General features: G+C 45.8%; 1 protein-coding gene across 2 annotated transcripts in view; it reads right to left on the bottom strand.

Moving 5' to 3' along the window:
* CNOT7 (CCR4-NOT transcription complex subunit 7) overlaps positions 1-19461 on the bottom strand; it is an 80135-nt gene that overhangs the window by 27858 nt on the left and 32816 nt on the right. For both annotated transcript variants that reach the window (XM_063920846.1, XM_063920847.1), the window contains exons 2-3: positions 16373-16584; positions 14120-14313 (exon numbers count right to left, since the gene is read on the bottom strand). In XM_063920846.1, the coding sequence (XP_063776916.1) occupies positions 14120-14313; positions 16373-16489 (311 nt within the window). In that variant the 5' untranslated portion in view covers positions 16490-16584. The remainder of the gene's footprint in view (positions 1-14119; positions 14314-16372; positions 16585-19461) is intronic.

The following is a 19461-nucleotide window of genomic DNA, read 5'->3' as shown; positions in this document are numbered from 1 at the left end:
GGGAATGAAATTGAGTGCACTCTACCATGTCGAAAGCCGACACCATGAGGCCTAGTACTTGCATCGCCGAGTGTATCGACACTCTTGGGCGAGAAAGGAAGTATCTGATCCTGTCCTGAAGTTTTATGACTTTCTCCGGAGACAGAAACAGTCTTTGGCTGTGTGTGTCCAGCAGTACTCCCAGGTGCACCATGCTCCGAGCAGGGACCAGTGAGGACTTTTTCCATTTGATGAGCCACCCGTGGGCTTATAGAAATTGGACCGTCAGTTCCAGATGACTGAGGAGAACATCTTGGGAGTTCGCCAGGATCAGCAAGTCGTCCAGATACGGCAGGATCCTGATTCCCTGATGACGGAGAAGAGCCGCCATCACGGCTATGACCTTGGTGAAAATCCAAGGGGACATGGCCAGTCTATATGACAGAGCTTGGAATTGATAATGTAGGTTGCCAATAGCAAACCGCAGATATTGCTGATGCGATATGGCAATAGGTATATGCAGGTAAGCATCCTGTATGTCCAGGGATACCATATAGTCTTCGGGTTTCATGGCCAGTACAATAGAGCGCAGAGTTTCCATATGGAATTTGGACACTCACAAATTTGTTCAATGATTTGAGGTTGAGTATAGGCCGTAAGGACCCATTGGGTTTCGGGACTAGAAACAGGGTCGAATAATATTCCCTGCCTCTCTAGGACAGAGGTACCGGCACTACCACTCCTGTGTCCAGGAAGGAGGGATCGCACAACCAGGTGTAGAGCTTGCGCTTTCAACGGATCCGAAGGAATAACCGTTGTGCAGAACTGACGAGGGGGACGTCTCTTGAAAGAGACAGTGTACCCGTGAGAGACAACTTTCCGCGCCTAGGCGTCTAAAGTGGTCCTTAACCAGACCTGGGCGAATTGCAGAAGTCGGCCTCCCACCCTGGGATCCCCCAGGGGGAGGCCCGGCCCGTCATGCAGCAGGCTTGTCTTGTTTGGAAGCAGGCTGATGGGCAACCTAATATTGTTTAGGTTTGGGCTTAGTGGTTTTGGAAGCACGAGCCTGTCTCGGGTACGTCTGACCCTTTGCTTTCCCTGGAGGTCGAAAGGAACGAAAAGTGGTACTCAGCCTTCGGTGTAGAAGGATTAGTACTTGGGAGAAACGCAGTCTTAGCAGTCGCCAAGTCAGTCACAATCTTGTTCAGATCCTCGCCAAATAGGATATCTCCCTTAAAAGGGAGCACCTCCAAGGTCTTTTTGGAGTCCATGTCCACCTTCCAGGACCTCAACCACAGAATTCAGCGAGCCAGTATTGACGTAGTAGACGCCCTTGGCCGCCATTACACCTGCCTCAGAGGACACCTCCTGAATATAGTGGGAGGCGGTGGTAATATGAGACAGATATTGTCTGGCAGTGTCAGAAATATCCTGAGGTAGCTCTTCCTCTATTGCCTGAACCCATGCTTCAATTCTTTTTGCAGCCCAGGAGGCTGCTATAGTGGGCCTTTGTACAGCACCGGTAAGGGAGTAAACAGACTTCAGGCATCCCTCCACAAGCTTATCCGTCGGTTCCTTCAGTGAGGTGACAGTGAGGAAAGGCAGAGTAGATGACACCACAAGACGGGCGACATGAGAGTCCTCTGGCGGTGGATTTTCCCACTTGGTACTCAACTCTGCAGGGATAGAATAGCGAGCTAGCATCTTTTTAGACAGGGAGAATTTCTTTCCTGGAGAAGACCAGGATTCCTGACGTACGTCGATTAAATAGTCAGAATGGGAAGACTAATTTAGTAAACTTCTGACGTTTGAACTTATCAGGTTTCTTAGATGCAATAGTGGGATCTACCTCATCATCAATTTGTAGAATCAGCTTAATAGCCTCCATTGGAACATCAACCTGAGTTGTAGATTCCTCGTCAGAAGCAACTGTATCAGTGTCTAACGGATCAGTATATTCCCCATCCTCATCAGAATTATCTGAAATATTAGTGGAGCGAGTGTGAGGAGGAAGCGGCCCGCTTAGATGACCCCAGAGGGATGTGGGGTAGATTTTTGGCTCACCAAAGATTGATTTAATTGTTTTATTAGGGTAGACAGAATGTCTGCCCAAGGCGGATTAACTAAAGGGACAATTTGTGGCTGCAATGGCACAGGAGGACCCACAGGGGTCTTAAGACGTTTCACAAGCATATCCAGCATACTTGAGAACGCTGCCCAAGGTGGTTCCTGATTGGCCACAGGGGCTGCGGGCTGACTGGGAGATGTATGGCACCCAGTACACGAACCATCAGTTAAAACTTCCCCCTCAAGTAAATCCTTGGTGCAAGCACTGCATGATGCAGAAGCGTCCGCAAATTTCCCGCCATGTGTGGCAGACATTATAGGGCATGTAGCCGTAGAGCGTAACAGTACAATATAGCAAGACAAATACAAGACCTGCAAATAAGCCCCTGATTTATGTGACAGGAAATACAGGACACAAACAGAGAATTAAAGCGGTATGAGGTGACTGAAATACACAGTAAAACACACAAAACAGTATATATTGTGTAGCACTATATATGAGACCCTGACGCACCTAGCCCCCCAGGGTACAGTATACAGTGATAGCAATAAGTGTGGTACACGAGAATGAAACCCACACAGCAGCAACAGGCACACTCAGTCACAGGTACAATGCAGAAATTATTGCAGACAAGCAATAAAACTGCATTGGAGTAGTAAAACTACATATATATGTATATATAGATATAACAATGCACATTAGATACTGGATGTATATCTCAGAATACATGTACTAAATATTCAGGTAGAAATACACTTGTTCTTAACTAACACTGTCTAAAATGACATGTAGAATATTTAAGTGACTGTAAATGCACAGCGCTGATGAGACAGGCGGATTTACAGAGGAGACATAGCCCTGCAGTCCCGGAGATCAGTCGCAGCTACTTGTGTAAAGATGGCGCCCTAATCTCTGTCAGGGAGTGAGGGAGAGTGAGAAGCAGCTCCAGGGCAGGAACACCAGCAGTAGATGGCGCCCGGAGCTGCAGGAGGAGCTACAGGTCAAGCTCCTTATCCTCTATGCTGGTCCTCACCCCAGGGTAGTGTGGAGACTTCTTAAAAGGATTTTTGTGAAATCCGACCTGTGCTCCCTGCCCTGGTGGATATAGCGGGGTCCCTGTACGGCCACAGTGTCTACGCCAGCGTCGCGGTCCGTCTCCTTAGACTGCGACTGGAACGCGATTTCAGTGGGTCCCACCTGGGGTACCCTCTTACCTCCTCCCAAAGAAGCAGCCAAGCGATCCTGGAGAGCGCCAGCGGCGTGTGCCTGGAAACCGGAGTGCCTCCGCCGCAAGTACCCGGGAACTCGGCCAGCGGGAGTATGCGGCGCTGCTGGGGTGGTGTTGGAGCCGCAGCACAGAATGTCACTAGGACATAAAAGTGCTGCAGCCCTTGAAGAATCTTCTTAACAAAAGCTCTTTTCAGGGCTGCCTAGCGCAGTCCCCCCTGTTAAGTGAGGCACCAACTTACAAACTGAGCTCCAGTGTCTGGAGGCGGGGTTATAGAGGAGGCCATGCAATGCATCCTGGGAACAGTCAAATATTTAGCCTGTTGGTGCCTCTGGATCAAGATCCAACTCTACACCCCGATGTATTCCATGTGGAACACAGTGTACCCCACTGCAGAAAAAATAAGAATTTACTTACCGATAATTCTATTTCTCGTAGTCCGTAGTGGATGCTGGGGACTCCGTCAGGACCATGGGGAATAGCGGCTCCGCAGGAGACAGGGCACAAAAGTAAAAGCTTTAGGATCAGGTGGTGTGCACTGGCTCCTCCCCCTATGACCCTCCTCCAAGCCTCAGTTAGGATACTGTGCCCGGACGAGCGTACACAATAAGGAAGGATTTTGAATCCCGGGTAAGACTCATACCAGCCACACCAATCACACTGTACAACCTGTGATCTGAACCCAGTTAACAGCATGATAACAGCGGAGCCTCTGAAAAGATGGCTCACAACAATAATAACCCGATTTTTGTAACAATAACTATGTACAAGTATTGCAGACAATCCGCACTTGGGATGGGCGCCCAGCATCCACTACGGACTACGAGAAATAGAATTATCGGTAAGTAAATTCTTATTTTCTCTGACGTCCTAAGTGGATGCTGGGGACTCCGTCAGGACCATGGGGATTATACCAAAGCTCCCAAACGGGCGGGAGAGTGCGGATGACTCTGCAGCACCGAATGAGAGAACTCCAGGTCCTCCTCAGTCAGGGTGTGCCCCTGACCAAGTATCAGCTCGGCAAAGTTGTAAAGCCGAGACCCCTCGGGCAGCCGCCCAAGATGAGCCCACCTTCCTTGTGGAATGGGCATTTACATATTTTGGCTGTGGCAGGCCTGCCACAGAATGTGCAAGCTGAATTGTACTACACATCCAACTAGCAATCGTCTGCTTAGAAGCAAGAGCACCCAGTTTGTTGGGTGCATACAGGATAACAGCAAGTCAGTCTTCCTGACTCCAGCCGTCCTGGAAACTATATTTTCAGGGCCCTGACAACATCTAGCAACTTGGAGTCCTCCAAGTCCCTTGTAGCCGCAGGTACCACAATAAGCTGGTTCGGGTGAAACACTGACACCACCTTAGGGAGAAACTGGGGATGAGTCCGCAGCTCTGCCCTGTCCGAATGGACAATCAGATATGGGCTTTTTGAGACAAACGCCGCCAATTCTGACACTCACCTGGCCGAGGCCAGGGCCAACAGCATGGTCACTTTCCCTGTGAGATATTTCAAATCCACAGATTTGAGCGGTTTAAACCAATGTGATTTTAGGAATCCCAGAACTACGTTGAGATCCCACAGTGCCACTGGAGGCACAAAAAGGGGGTTGTATATGCAGTACTCCCTTGACAAACTTCTGGACTTCAGGAACTGAAGCCAATTCTTTCTGGAAGAAAATCGACAGGGCCGAAATTTGAACCTTAATGGACCCCAATTTGAGGCCCATAGACACTCCTGTTTGCAGGAAATGCAGGAAACGACCGAGTTGAAATTTCTTCATGGGGCCTTCCTGGCCTCACACCACGCAACATATTTTCGCCACATGTGGTGATAATGTTGTGCGGTCACCTCCTTCCTGGCTTTGACCAGGGTAGGAATGACCTCTTCCGGAATGCCTTTTTCCCTTAGGATCCGGCGTTCAACCGCCATGCCGTCAAACGCAGCCGCGGTAAGTCTTGGAACAGACATGGTACTTGCTGAAGCAAGTCCCTTCTTAGCGGCAGAGGCCATGAGTCCTCTGTGAGCATCTCTTGAAGTTCCGGGTACCAAGTCCTTCTTGGCCAATCCGGAGCCACGAGTATAGTTCTTACTCCTCTACGTCTTATAATTCTCAATACCTTGGGTATGAGAAGCAGAGGAGGGAGACATACACCGACTGGTACACCCACGGTGTTACCAGAACGTCCACAGCTATTGCCTGAGGGTCTTTTGACCTGGCGCAATACTTGTCCAGTTTTTTGTTCAGGCGGGACGCCATCATGTCCACCTTTGGTCTTTTTCAACGCTTCATAATCATGTGGAAGACTTCCCGATGAAGTCCCCACTCTCCCGGGTGGAGGTTGTGCCTGCTGAGGAAGTCTGCTTCCCAGTTGTCCACTCCCGGAATGAACACTGCTGACAGTGCTATCACATGATTTTCCGCCCAGCGAAAAATCCTTGCAGTTTCTGCCATTGCCCTCCTGCTTCTTGTGCCGCCCTGTCTGTTTACGTGGGCGACTGCCGTGATGTTGTCCCACTGGATCAATACCGGCTGACCTTGAAGCAGAGGTCTTGCTAAGCTTAGAGCATTGTAAATTGCCCTTAGCTCCAGTATATTTATGTGGAGAAAAATCTCCAGACTTGATCACACTCCCTGGAAATTTTTTCCCTGTGTGACTGCTCCCCAGCCTCTCAGGCTGGCCTCCGTGGTCACCAGCATCCAATCCTGAATGCCGAATCTGCGGCCCTCTAGAAGATGAGCACTCTGTAACCACCACAGGAGAGACACCCCTGTCCCTGGAGACAGGGTTATCCGCTGATGCATCTGAAAATACGATCCGGACCATTTGTCCAGCAGATCCCACTGAAAAGTTCTTGCGTGGAATCTGCCGAATGGAATCGCTTCGTAATAAGCCACCATTTTTCCCAGGACTCTTGTGCAATGATGCACTGACACTTTTCCTGGTTTTAGGAGGTTCCTGACTAGCTCGGATAACTCCCTGGCTTTCTCCTCCGGGAGAAACACCTTTTTCTGGACTGTGTCCAGAACCATCCCTAGGAACAGCAGACGTGTCGTCGGAAACGGCTGCGATTTTGGATATTTAGAATCCACCCGTGCTGTCGTAGAACTACTTGAGATAGTGCTACTCCGACTTCCAACTGTTCTCTGGACCTTGCCCTTATCAGGAGATCGTCCAAGTAAGGGATAATTAAGACGCCTTTTCTTTGAAGAAGAATCATCATTTCGGCCATTACTTTGGTAAAGACCCGGGGTGCCGTGGACAATCCAAACGGCAGCGTCTGAAACTGATAGTGACAGTTCCGTACCACGAACCTGAGGTACCCTTGGTGAGAAGGGCAATTTGGGACATGGAGGTAAGCATCCTTGATGTCCAGGGACACCATATAGTCCCCTTCTTCCTGGTTCGCTATCACTGCTCTGAATGACTCCATCTTGATTTGAACCTTTGTATGTAAGTGTTCAAAGATTTCCCATTTAGAATAGGTCTCACCGAGCCGTCTGGCTTCAGTACCACAATATAGTGTGGAATAATACCCCTTTCCTTGTTGTAGGAGGGGTACTTTGATTATCACCTGCTGGGAATACAGCTTGTGAATTGTTTCCAATACTGCCTCCCTGTCGGAGGAAGACGTTGGTAAAGCAGACATCAGGAGCCTGCGAGGGGGAGACGTCTCGAATTTCCAGTCTGTACCCCTGGGATACTACTTGTAGGATCCAGGGGTCCACTTGCGAGTGAGCCCACTACGCGCTGAAACTCTTGAGACGACCCCCCACCGCACTTGAGTCCGCTTGTACGGCCCCAGCGTCATGCTGAGGACTTGGCAGAAGCTGTGGAGGGCTTCTGTTCCTGGGAATGGGCTGCCTGCTGCAGTCTTCTTCCCTTTCCTCTATCCCTGGGCAGATATGACTGGCCTTTTGCCCGCTTGCCCTTATGGGGACGAAAGGACTGAGGCTGAAAAGACGGTGTCTTTTTCTGCCGAGATGTGATTTGGGGTAAAAAAGGTGGATTTTCCAGCTGTTGCCGAGGCCACCAGGTCCGATGGACCGACCCCAAATAACTCCTCCCCTTTATACGGCAATACTTCCATGTGCCATTTGGAATCTGCATCACCTGACCACTGTCGTGTCCATAAACATCTTCTGGCAGATATGGACATCGCACTTACTCTTGATGCCAGAGTGCAAATATCCCTCTGTGCATCTCGCATATATAGAAATGCATCCTTTAAATGCTCTATAGTCAATAAAATACTGTCCCTGTCAAGGGTATCAATATTTTCAGTCAGGGAATCCGACCAAGCCACCCCAGCGCTGCACATCCAGGCTGAGGCGATCGCTGGTCGCAGTATAACACCAGTATGTGTGTATATACCTTTTTAGGATATTTTCCAGCCTCTCAGCTGGCTCCTTGAGGGCGGCCCTATCTGGAGACGGTACCGCCACTTGTTTTGATAAGCGTGTGAGCGCCTTATCCACCCTAAAGGGTGTTTCCCAACGCGCCCTAACTTCTGGCGGGAAAGGGTATACCGCCAATAATTTTCTATCGGGGGAAACCCACGCATCATCACACATTTCATTTAATTTATCTGATTCAGGAAAAACTACAGGTAGTTTTTTCACACCCCACATAATACCCTTCTTGTGGTACTTGTAGTATCAGAAATATGTAACACCTCCTTCATTGCCCTTAACATGTAACGTGTGGCCCTAAAGGAAAATACGTTTGTTTCTTCACCGTCGACACTGGAGTCAGTGTCCGTGTCTGTGTCGACCGACTGAGATAAATGAGCGTTTTACAGCCCCTGACGGTGTTTGAGACGCCTGGACAGGTACTAATTTGTTTGCCGGCCGTCTCATGTCGTCAACCGACCTTGCAGCGTGTTGACATTATCACGTAATTCCTTAAATAAGCCATCCATTCCGGTGTCGACTCCCTAGAGAGTGACATCACCATTTCAGGCAATTGCTCCGCCTCCTCACCAACATCGTCCTCATACATGTCGACACACACGTACCGACACACAGCACACACACAGGGAATGCTCTGATAGAGGACAGGACCCCACTAGCCCTTTGGGGAGACAGAGGGAGAGTTTGCCAGCACACACCAAAAACGCTATAATTATACAGGGACAACCTTTATATAAGTGTTTTTCCCTTATAGCATTTTAATATATATATATACATATCGCCAAATAAGTGCCCCCCCTCTCTGTTTTAACCCTGTTTCTGTAGTGCAGTGCAGGGGAGAGCCTGGGAGCCTTCCCACCAGCATTTCTGTGAGGGAAAATGGCGCTGTGTGCGGAGGAGAATAGGCCCCGCCCCCTTTTCGGCGGGCTTCTTCTCCCGTTTTTCTGAGACCTGGCAGGGGTTAAATACATCCATATAGCCCCCAGGGGCTATATGTGATGTATTTTTAGCCAGAATAAGGTACTATCATTGCTGCCCAGGGCGCCCCCCCCCAGCGCCCTGCACCCTCAGTGACCGCTGCTATGAAGTGTGCTGACAACAATGGCGCACAGCTGCAGTGCTGTGCGCTACCTTATGAAGACTGAAGAGTCTTCTGCCGCCGTTTCTGGACCTTCACTTTTCGGCATCTGCAAGGGGGGTCGGCGGCGCGGCTCCGGGACGAACCCCAGGGTGAGACCTGTGTTCCGACTCCCTCTGGAGCTAATGGTGTCCAGTAGCCTAAGAAGCCAATCCATCCTGCACGCAGGTGAGTTCACTTCTCTCCCCTAAGTCCCTCGTAGCAGTGAGCCTGTTGCCAGCAGGACTCACTGAAAATAAAAAACCTAACAAACTTTTACTCTAAGCAGCTCTTTAGGAGAGCCACCTAGATTGCACCCTTCTCGGCCGGGCACAAAAATCTAACTGAGGCTTGGAGGAGGGTCAAAGGGGGAGGAGCCAGTGCACACCACCTGATCCTAAAGCTTTTACTTTTGTGCCCTGTCTCCTGCGGAGCCGCTAATCCCCATGGTCCTGACGGAGTCCCCAGCATCCACTTAGGACGTCAGAGAAAGGCATTTATGCAAAGTTTAGCAAGGGCATGTCAATGGAACGGTGTGCTACCGGTATACAGAGTTGTGCGTATGCAGAGATGCACCGGTTTTCAGATGGATCTTTTGCACCAAAGACAGGGCTGGTGTAAGAACGTGCTGATCATGACTATCACACTGAGCAGGCAGGCATGGGTGGTGCAGTTGCATAGATGCTTTCAACTCGGCATACGGGCAAATGTCGGCATATTTCTCTGTAAATGTAATCTGGGTGTCATTATGGTTGCTCAACGTTCCACTCTGTATCAACTGAAACTGCTAACACCAGTGCACTGTGAGCCCACGAGGGTTGCCCCTGCTCTTGTGGAATTTGCCCTCAATATCTCTGGCACCTCCCTTCTTTTCCTCTCATGAACCTGTGAACCTGGGCTTCTGTAATTCATCTTGCAATTGTGTTTTTGGAAGGATGATCGTTTTTTTTTTAGAGATCCTTTGTTCTGCAAAGATATAGGGGGTAATTCCAAGTTGATCGCAGCAGGAAATTTTTTAGCAGTTGGGCAAAACCATGTGCACTGCAGGGGAGGCAGATATAACATGTGCAGAGAGAGATAGATTTGGGTGTGGTGAGTTCAATCTGCAATCTCAATTGCAGTGTAAAAATAAAGCAGCCAGTATTTACCCTGCACAGAAATAAAATAACCCACCCAAATCTAACTCTCTCTGCAAATGTTATATCTGTCCCCGCTGCAGTGCACATGGTTTTGCCCAACTGCTAAAAAATATCCTGCTGCGATCAACTTGGAATTACCCCCATACTGACATTTCTTTAAAACTATATAATAAACAAATGGCATAAACTGTATCTATTTACCAGTTCTGGATAGAACGAAAAGTACGATTTCTTGCTTGATGTTGCACTTGGAGGATTTGTTCACAGCTCCACTTATTATGAGTGTATACTCAGAAATCATTTCCTGTCCCAAAATTCTGAAGTTGCTCCCACTCCTCTGGCAGATGTGATTGCTACCAGCCACCTGTTAGATACTTTCTATAGTGGCTCAAAATGTTCTAGTGTTAACACTTCTAAAAAAAAAAAGCTTGAGATCCTAAGGTGCCACAAAAACTTTGTGTAAGCGCAAACTCTGTTGGCTGCATCTTTTCATGAGATCATCTGTAACTAATCTTGTATCCAATAATACACTCTGTGCTGATACCTGTCCCTTTAATGTTCAAAGAGCAAGATCTCTCTGTAAACCTTCTTGAAGAAAGTCAACCATTTTGGGTATACTAGCTTCCGGTGTCTTTATTAAATTTGCTGTCTAGAAATATAAAAAAATTTTTTCCATACTTCGTAGTGTAAGAATTCTTACATGCTTGTAAAATTTGTAAGCAATCTACATACCATCAAAACAGCTTCTTTAGATGTAGGTCACTAATGTAGAAGAGTACAGCCAAAGAAGTAGAGGCCCATTCGTTACTGTGAGCCATAATCTGCAAGGCCAAGATGGATGCAATGCCATAACTTCTGCAACTAGTTTTTATGGTTCTCGCAGTTAGAGGGACAGGAGGAAACACATGCCAGAGCTTGAAGCCACAAAATCTTGTTAAGGCATATTTTCTCTCTGTATTTGAGTCTCTGTGGCTGGAGCAGACTTTCTCAAATCTGGTAGTTTGACATGGCTATTAATGTGATCAACACATGGCTATCTGAGGAATCCCAAATGTCAGAATTATTATCAGATAATCTGCCACTTTGCTGCCCTTTCCCGCAACTGAAGTGCTCCGAGGGATATTATCTATCACATCACAGAGGGTAGAGGAAAACATTTCTAAGAATTTGAGACATTCCCTTACTGAAGTTCTCATTCAAGACGTAATATGATAAAAACAATCCCCTCAATCCAAGCAGCTCAATCCCAGCCAGATCGTTCTTTGTTCAGATCATTTGTAAAATCGCTCAGTGTGTACACTCAATATCGTTCGATAGGGACTCTGGGAAGTTCAAGGGAAATCGCTCATCTTCCAAGTCCTCTAGTGTGTATGGGGGCCTTTAGCCCCAATGTGGATGGTATACCTCTAACTGCAATCATAATAGTATTCATTGAGGCTTCACAAAGGAAATCAACTCCTTTTATCATAATCTCTATCTTTTATTTCATTTTGACGATTTAATTTCTTTTGAGAATATAGATTGTTGGTGCAAAATCTGATCACTCTGAAGACTGAAGCCATAGCTAAAACTTGGTTTACTAGAAAAAAATTCTTAAAACAATTATCCATCTTTCTGCCCTATAGCTACTGTAGAATCCATTTTGGGTCTGAAATTGTGTTCTCAGGTTCTTGAAATGGAAACAACTAATAATGAGTTTGTGCTACTAATCTTCAAAAACACTGTATGTACCACTTAAGAGCATGAGCCGACAAGTAAACTCTCAGGGGATACTGAAAAAACAAATGTGCTCATTGGGGGCGATTCAATTGTTTTATCACGCCCGATCTCCCATCTAAAGTGATGGGAGATCAGGGGGGCAATATTCAAGTGTTGTTTTTTCGGCACTTATCGCGCCCATAAGGGTTCGGTTTAGACGCGTAAAATGGCTAAACCCAAACAAAGTGTTGGGAGAGTCACTTTTCGTTAGTGATAAGCGGGTTCGGTTCCTCGGGATCCGAACCTCCCCGAACTTCACCCATTTTATACGGTTCCGAGGCAGACTCGAATCTTCCCGCCTTGCTCGGTTAACCCGAGCGCGCCCGAACGTCATCATCCCGCTGTCGGATTCTCGCGAGATTCGTATTCTATATAAGGAGCCTCGAGTCGCCGCCATTTTCACTCGTGCTTTGGAGATGATAGCGAGAGGACGTGGCTGCGTTCTCTCAGTTTCTGTGTTCAGTGTGCTGCAAATATCTGCTCAGTGTGCTGCAAATATCTGTGCTCAGTGTGCTGCAAATATCTACATTCTCTGCCTGAAAAATGCTCCATATCTGTGCTGCATTGTAGTATATAGTAGGAGGACAGTGCAGAATTTTGCTGTGACCACCAGTATATATAGCAGTACGGTACAGTAGTCCATTGCTCTACCTCTGTGTCGTCAAGTATACTATGCATCCATACCTGTGCTGCATTTTAGTTGTGCGCAGTATATAGTAGGAGGACAGTGCAGAATTTTGCTGACCACCAGTATATATATAGCAGTACGGTACAGTAGTCCACTGCTCTACCTCTGTGTCGTCAAGTATACTATGCATCCATACCTGTGCTGCATTTTAGTTGTGCGCAGTATATAGTAGGAAGACAGTGCAGAATTTTGCTGACCACCAGTATATATATAGCAGTACGGTACAGTAGTCCACTGCTCTAGCTCTGTGTCGTCAAGTATACTATGCATCCATACCTGTGCTGCATTTTAGTTGTGCGCAGTATATAGTAGGAGGACAGTGCAGAATTTTGCTGACCACCAGTATATATATAGCAGTACGGTACAGTAGTCCACTGCTCTAGCTCTGTGTCGTCAAGTATACTATGCATCCATACCTGTGCTGCATTTTAGTTGTGCGCAGTATATAGTAGGAGGACAGTGCAGAATTTTGCTGACCACCAGTATATATATAGCAGTACGGTACAGTAGTCCACTGCTCTAGCTCTGTGTCGTCAAGTATACTATGCATCCATACCTGTGCTGCATTTTAGTTGTGCGCAGTATATAGGAGGACAGTGCAGAATTTTGCTGACCACCAGTATATATATAGCAGTACGGTACAGTAGTCCACTGCTCTACCTCTGTGTCATCAAGTATACTACAAAAGTTCAGTAAAATGACCCAAAAATCAAAATTAAAAGCGTCTGATGAGAAGCGTAAACTTGCCAATATGCCATTTACGACACGGAGTGGCGAGGAACGGCTGAGGCCCTGGCCTATGTTCATGGCTAGTGGTTCAGATTCACATGAGGATGGAAGCACTCATCCTCTCGCTAGAAAACTGCAGTGCCACTCCTATATGGGCCAGGTGTTTGTGTCGGCCACTTGGGTCGCTTATCTTAGTCACACAGCAACCTCATTGCACCTCTTTTTGTCTTTGCATCATGTGCTGTTTGGGGACTATTTTTTAAAATCTGCCATCCTGTCTGACACTGCAGTGCCACTCCGAGATGGGCCAGGTGTTTGTGTCGGTCACTTGGGTCGCTTAGCTTAGCCATCCAGTGACCTTGGTGCAAATTTTAGGACTAAAAATAATATTGTGAGGTGAGAGGTGTTCAGAATAGACTGGAAATGAGTGGAAATTATGGTTATTGAGGTTAATAATACTATGGGGTCAAAATGACCCCCAAATTGTATGATTTAAGCTGTTTTTGAGGGGTTTTTTTGTAAAAAAAACCACCCGAATCCAAAGCACACCCGAATCCGACAAAAAATTTTCAGGGAGGTTTTGCCAAAACGCGTCCGAATCCAAAACACGGCCGCGGAACCGAATCCGAAACCAAAATCGGAAAAATTTCCGGTGCACATCACTACTTTTCGTACATTTCTGCGCTTCAGCTAAGGGGGCAGCGAGCTGAAATTGTCTCCCCGTGGCTAATCGCGCCCCAACAGAGCAACAACTGAACTGCTCCATCTGGCGCTATCTGGTGGCGGCTGTGGGAAAAACAACTCAATTTCTCCCATAGTCATAAAAACATAAATAGGCTTATCTGAAATATATATGTTACGGCAAACGCCAGTGTAGAAGGCGATGGCCACAAAGAGCATGCTGGCTGGGCCGTGCAGTACGCTTATTAATGAACACAATGCTATATCTGCCAGCTTCTACAGGTAATTCACAAACATTATCCCAAATTAACCACAGCACTTACGTTAAATTAAATTTAAAATTAAATTGCCACGTTGAGGTTCCTGGTGGGTATTCTCCTTCTTCGTTCATAAATGTTAGCCCAAGTTGAATTATCTTTAGTAAATCCACATTACAGCGTAGAAGTTGGTACTGATAGTCAGCGTTGCTCCTGAACTCGCCTATTGGTCTCGCAACTACCCCTGGAAACTCTGTGTCCTGGAGAACAGAAATACAAAAGGGAAAAAGGTAAGGAAGGCAAAAAAATGAAGATGCTTAACACATGAATCAAATGCAATCATATGTCCAGTGTATGCACGTATAATATAAATCTACAGACGAATACTCCATTATAAAGGTTCTGACCACAGGTAAATAAAATATATACTACACTATATATAATATTATTATTTTTACTATATACATACTAATGTTTAAGAATGTTTGTTTCTTCAGTATCTGGGGATGTAAAACTGATGCAGATATCATTATTAAATAACGCTGTGCACATTTGTTTAGGTGTGTTCTCTTTTGAATCCCATGGGACTCTATGGAAACATGCATCATCAGCACTTCAAAGACATAACAGACACTACTAAATTCATGGGGAAAAAAAACTATAATATGTTCTTCAAGCTGCCTAATTGGTATGAAATCAGCAGCTTCTCAGTGAGAATAGAAACAGGAAACCGTCTACATCCTACAGTCACATGTTCTGTGTGTTTGACAGTATGCATTACTGTGCCACCTTCACAGTTTGCAATAGAAATTAAATAACTATCTTAAATTATATATTATAAGGCAAGGAAAAGTTAATGGGGGACTATGCATACAAATGTATGAGGGGGATTCAATTGCTGGCGACATGTTCCCCCGGTCAAATCCGCACGATACCAGTCACACTTTATGGCAGTGCGATCTCGCTCAAAAATGTTCTCTACCTCATAGGCAACAAAATCACTTTTGAGTGAAAATGGGTGTAAACTGGCCGGTTGAAGGTTACGAATCGGGCATTTAAACACCGCAGCAATGGCAATTCGCTCACAACTGAATTCCCCGATTGATAGCTTTTTTAATTCCATTTATAATTTTTTGAGAAATTAGAAACAAAGTGAACAGTTGCATACTAAACTATTAAGGGATGCAGCTATAGTTTTTGTCATTAAAAGCTAAGACCAAAAAAAAATAATATCTAACTAATGCACTAAGGGGGTAATTCTGAGTTGATCGCAGCAGGAACTTTGGGGGTAATTCCAAGTTGATTGCAGCAGGATATTTTGTAGCAGTTGGGCAAAACCATGTGCACTGCAGGGGAGGCAGATATAACATGTGCAGAGAGAGTTAGATTTGGGTGGGTTATTTTGTTTCTGTGCAGGGTAAATACTGGCTGCTTTATTTTTACACTGCAAATTAGATTGCAGATTGAACTCACCACACCCAAATCTATCTCTCTCTGCACATGTTATATCTGCCCCCCCTGCAGTGCACATGGTTTTGCCCAACGGCTAAAAAATTTCCTGCTGCGATCAACTTGGAATTACCCCCTTTGTTAGCAGTTGGGCAAAACCATGTGCACTGCAGGGGAAGCAGATATAACATGTGCAGAGAGAGTTAGATTTTGGCGAGTTAGTTTGTTTCTGTGCAGGGTAAATACTGGCTGCTTTATTTTTACACTGCAATTTAGATTGCAGATTGAACACACCCCACCCAAATCTAACTCTCTCTGCACGTTATATCTGCCCCCCCTGCAGTGCACATGGTTTTCCCCAACTGCTAAAAAAGTTCCTGCTGCGATCAACTCAGAATTACCCCCTATGTTCATTACATGGAAGAGAAAACACTTCATGTACACAGGTTTCTAATGTATTTATGTGATTCGATAAAGGAGAAGTTTTCCTGTAACACTGGCTCGCCACATACAGCAATTAAGTGGAAGTGGGTGATGGGATTCTAATGAATTTTATGAGAGGCACAGAGGGACACTCACACTACAGATACACTGCAAAAGTGCATGCTGCTGTGGAATAACCCACACAATCATCAGATGAAATTATAGGTTATCCCACACGAAATGCGTCAATACACAACTTTGGGACTACCACTAATCTTTACTACATCCTTATCTTACACATGAAACATCTTCCTTTTACTAAGTACAGCACCCATTCCAGAGTATAGGCTCACCATATTGCCAATGACAATGCAAAGTAAAACATTTCATTTGAAACAACGTGGGATTAGAGTAGTTGCTTAAGGAAGTCAAAATCCCTAAACATACCATTGCAACATAATTATAGTTGCGTATAACTTGACGGATTCTCTTCATCTGTTCATCCAGGTTGCAAGCCCAGACTTCGCAGATCCGCTGGCTGTGGTCCACTGTAGCTGCTGGCATAGTGGCTGTGGGGGAGGGGCTCAGAGGCAGGCATCAAAATGTTGCACGTGGCCGCTGAAAAAGTTCATAGATGGAAGGAAGGACTATCTGCAAAGCTGGAATAAGAAACAAATACCGTATATAGCTGTTTTTGAGGGGTTATTTTTTTTGCACGCTTGAGAAAAAAAAATAGAAAACGCCTACAACAAATGTATCATGTATTGATCACATTAATAGCCATAAATGCATACAAAAAATATAATAAATGAAAATCTGTTGGTTTTTTTTCCAATTTTGTGAAAATGTCCAACAGAAACTTCAATTTTCATACATTACAATTTTCTACCTGTTATCTGATACATCAGGCTTTACGGGGTTAATATAAAAGGAGTTCCTGATATACATAACATAGCATGTACATACCAGGTGTTCAGCCTGCAAGTCACTGCATGCCTAGGGGTGGTCTTCAGTATGCCAACTGACGGGATCCCGGCGCACAGTATACCGGCGCCGGAATCCCGACAGCCGGCATACCGACACTTATTCTCCCTCGTGGGGGTCCACGACCCCCCTGGAGGGAGAATAAAATAGCGTGGCGCGAGTAGCGCGCCACCGTGCCCGTAGTGTGGCGAGCGCAGCGAGCCCGCAAGGGGCTCATTTGCGCTCGCCACACTGTCGGTAAGCCGCCGGTCGGGCTCCCGGCGCAGGTATGCTGGTCGCCGGAGCCCGACCGCCGGCATACCATACTGAACCCCATGCCTAGCCTACCAGCTGGCTCTGTTCATTATATAAAGTATATTACATCAGGGCGGGTTAGATGACAATGAGGATAAGAAGAATAGTAATAATAGCATTTAGGTGCAAATTTGCACTAATTCATAGCAATCACATATTTGCTTACATTGTCTAACTGACTCTAGATAGACAAAAAGCAAATTACAATACTGGTGAATGTACTATATTGTTATATGGTGATATAGTAAACTACAATATTGTAAGACAGAGACCAGAGATCCCTCTAAACGGTACAAATGACAGCACATTAGCATACATTTATAAATCAGGAGATACTAGTCACACATGGAAAGAACATGTTTATAGGACACATCACAGAGTCCGTCTCTGAAGGTGTACTGCAGATGCACATCAGACATTAGATACACTAAGGTGGGTGTTAGTCACTATTTAGGCACTTCTCAATGGTTATATATACACATTTATATTATTTACCATTTGCTTTATTAGATTTAGTACTGTGGTGCTTTTATATGAAACTTGGCTTAAAAATGTAGAGACTGGTTCTAAACTAAAGTTAGTCTTTAAAAGGGCTCCATTAGAATATTGCCTTGTCGCATTCTACCTTCTTACTGTAGGTCATGATTTATGGGTTTACTTATGAAGCAATGATGGGACTATAATCCAGTGTTTATGCAAGAGACAGGCGCTGTCACCACTTCACACAATGGGGCAGATGTATTAAGTCTGGAGAAGGGATAAAGCAGTAATAAAGAAGTGATAAGTGGAAGGTGATAACGCACCAGCCAATCAGCGACTAGCTATAATTTTTCAAACACGTAATGGGGCAGATGTATTAATCTGGAGAAGGCATAAGGAAGTGTTAAACCAGTGATAAGTGCAAGGTGATAAATGCACCAGCCAATCAGCTCCAGTATGCAAATTTGCAGTTAGGAGCTGACTGACTGATGCGTTATCACCTTGCACTTATCACTGCTTTATCACTTCCTTATGCATTCTCCAGGTTAATACATCTGCCCCAATGATTGGCTGGTGCATTATCAACTTCCACTTATCACTTCTTTATCACTTCTCCAGACTTAATACATCTGCCCCAATGTGCCAAAATGTTAGACCTAGAGAAAATCAGATCTCTCGCCGGTGATCATCTATTTTGCACCACTTGCTGCCATCCCCATAAACCACTATGGGGCAGCCTGTCAAAATAGCATTAGCTATACCTTCCAGTGGAGTCTTTACTGGATCCATACCAATCATATGACTATGTGCATGCACAGACATTAGCAGTGAAAGGGTTCCGGTATAAAAGACAGATAGTGTCTAGTTAGACAGTCAATAGATAGATACCATATGTTAGAGCAGTGGTTTCCAAACTTTTTTGAATCAAGGCGCCCTAGAATATCAGAATTTTTTCACGGCACCCCTAGGCCAAACATTTCTTATTGAGAAATTTAGAGAGAAATATTACATTAAGTAGATCGCGTTTATATGTCATCCTTAGGGTCAGTTGTGTGGTGAGGGACAAGATTTGCTTCTGTTTGGCCACATATTTTATGACTGGCAGCCACCAGCACTGGTTTTGCCTATTATATTGACCATGAATAATTTGAATTGGTCCTGGACCACCAACCCAGGGCACCCCTGCAAGTGTCCCGAGGCACCCCAGGGAGCCACGGCACACAGTTTGGGAACCTCTGTGCTAGACAGACATTAGGTCGACAGGGTCAAAAGGTCGACAGGGTCAAAAGGTCATCATGAAAAGGGTCAACAGGTCAAAAGGTCGACATGAAAAAGATATAGGCCCTCATTCCGAGTTGGTCGGTCGCAAGGCGAATTTAGCAGAGTTGCTCACGCTAAGCCGCCGCCTACTGGGAGTGAATCTTAGCTTCTTAAAATTGCGACCGATGTATTCGCAATATTGCTATTACAAACTACTTCGCAGTTTCAGAATAGCTCCAGACTTACTCTGCCTGTGCGATCAGTTCAGTGCTTGTCGTTCCTGGTTGACGTCACAAACACACCCAGCGTTCGCCCAGGCACTCCCACCGTTTCTCCAGCCACTCCTGCGTTTTTTCCGGAAACGGTAGCGTTTTCAGCCACACGCCCCTAAAACGCCGTGTTTCCGCCCAGTAACACCCATTTCCTGTCAATCACATTACGATCGCCGGAGCGAAGAAAAAGCCGTGAGTAAAAATACTTTCTTCATAGTAAAGTTACTTGGCGCAGTCGCAGTGCGA

The sequence above is a fragment of the Pseudophryne corroboree genome, chromosome 1, assembly GCF_028390025.1.
Source record: "Pseudophryne corroboree isolate aPseCor3 chromosome 1, aPseCor3.hap2, whole genome shotgun sequence".
Lineage (NCBI taxonomy): Eukaryota > Metazoa > Chordata > Amphibia > Anura > Myobatrachidae > Pseudophryne > Pseudophryne corroboree.
The sequence above is the reverse complement of the archived record's forward strand: the minus strand, read 5'-3'. Positions and strand labels throughout refer to the sequence as shown.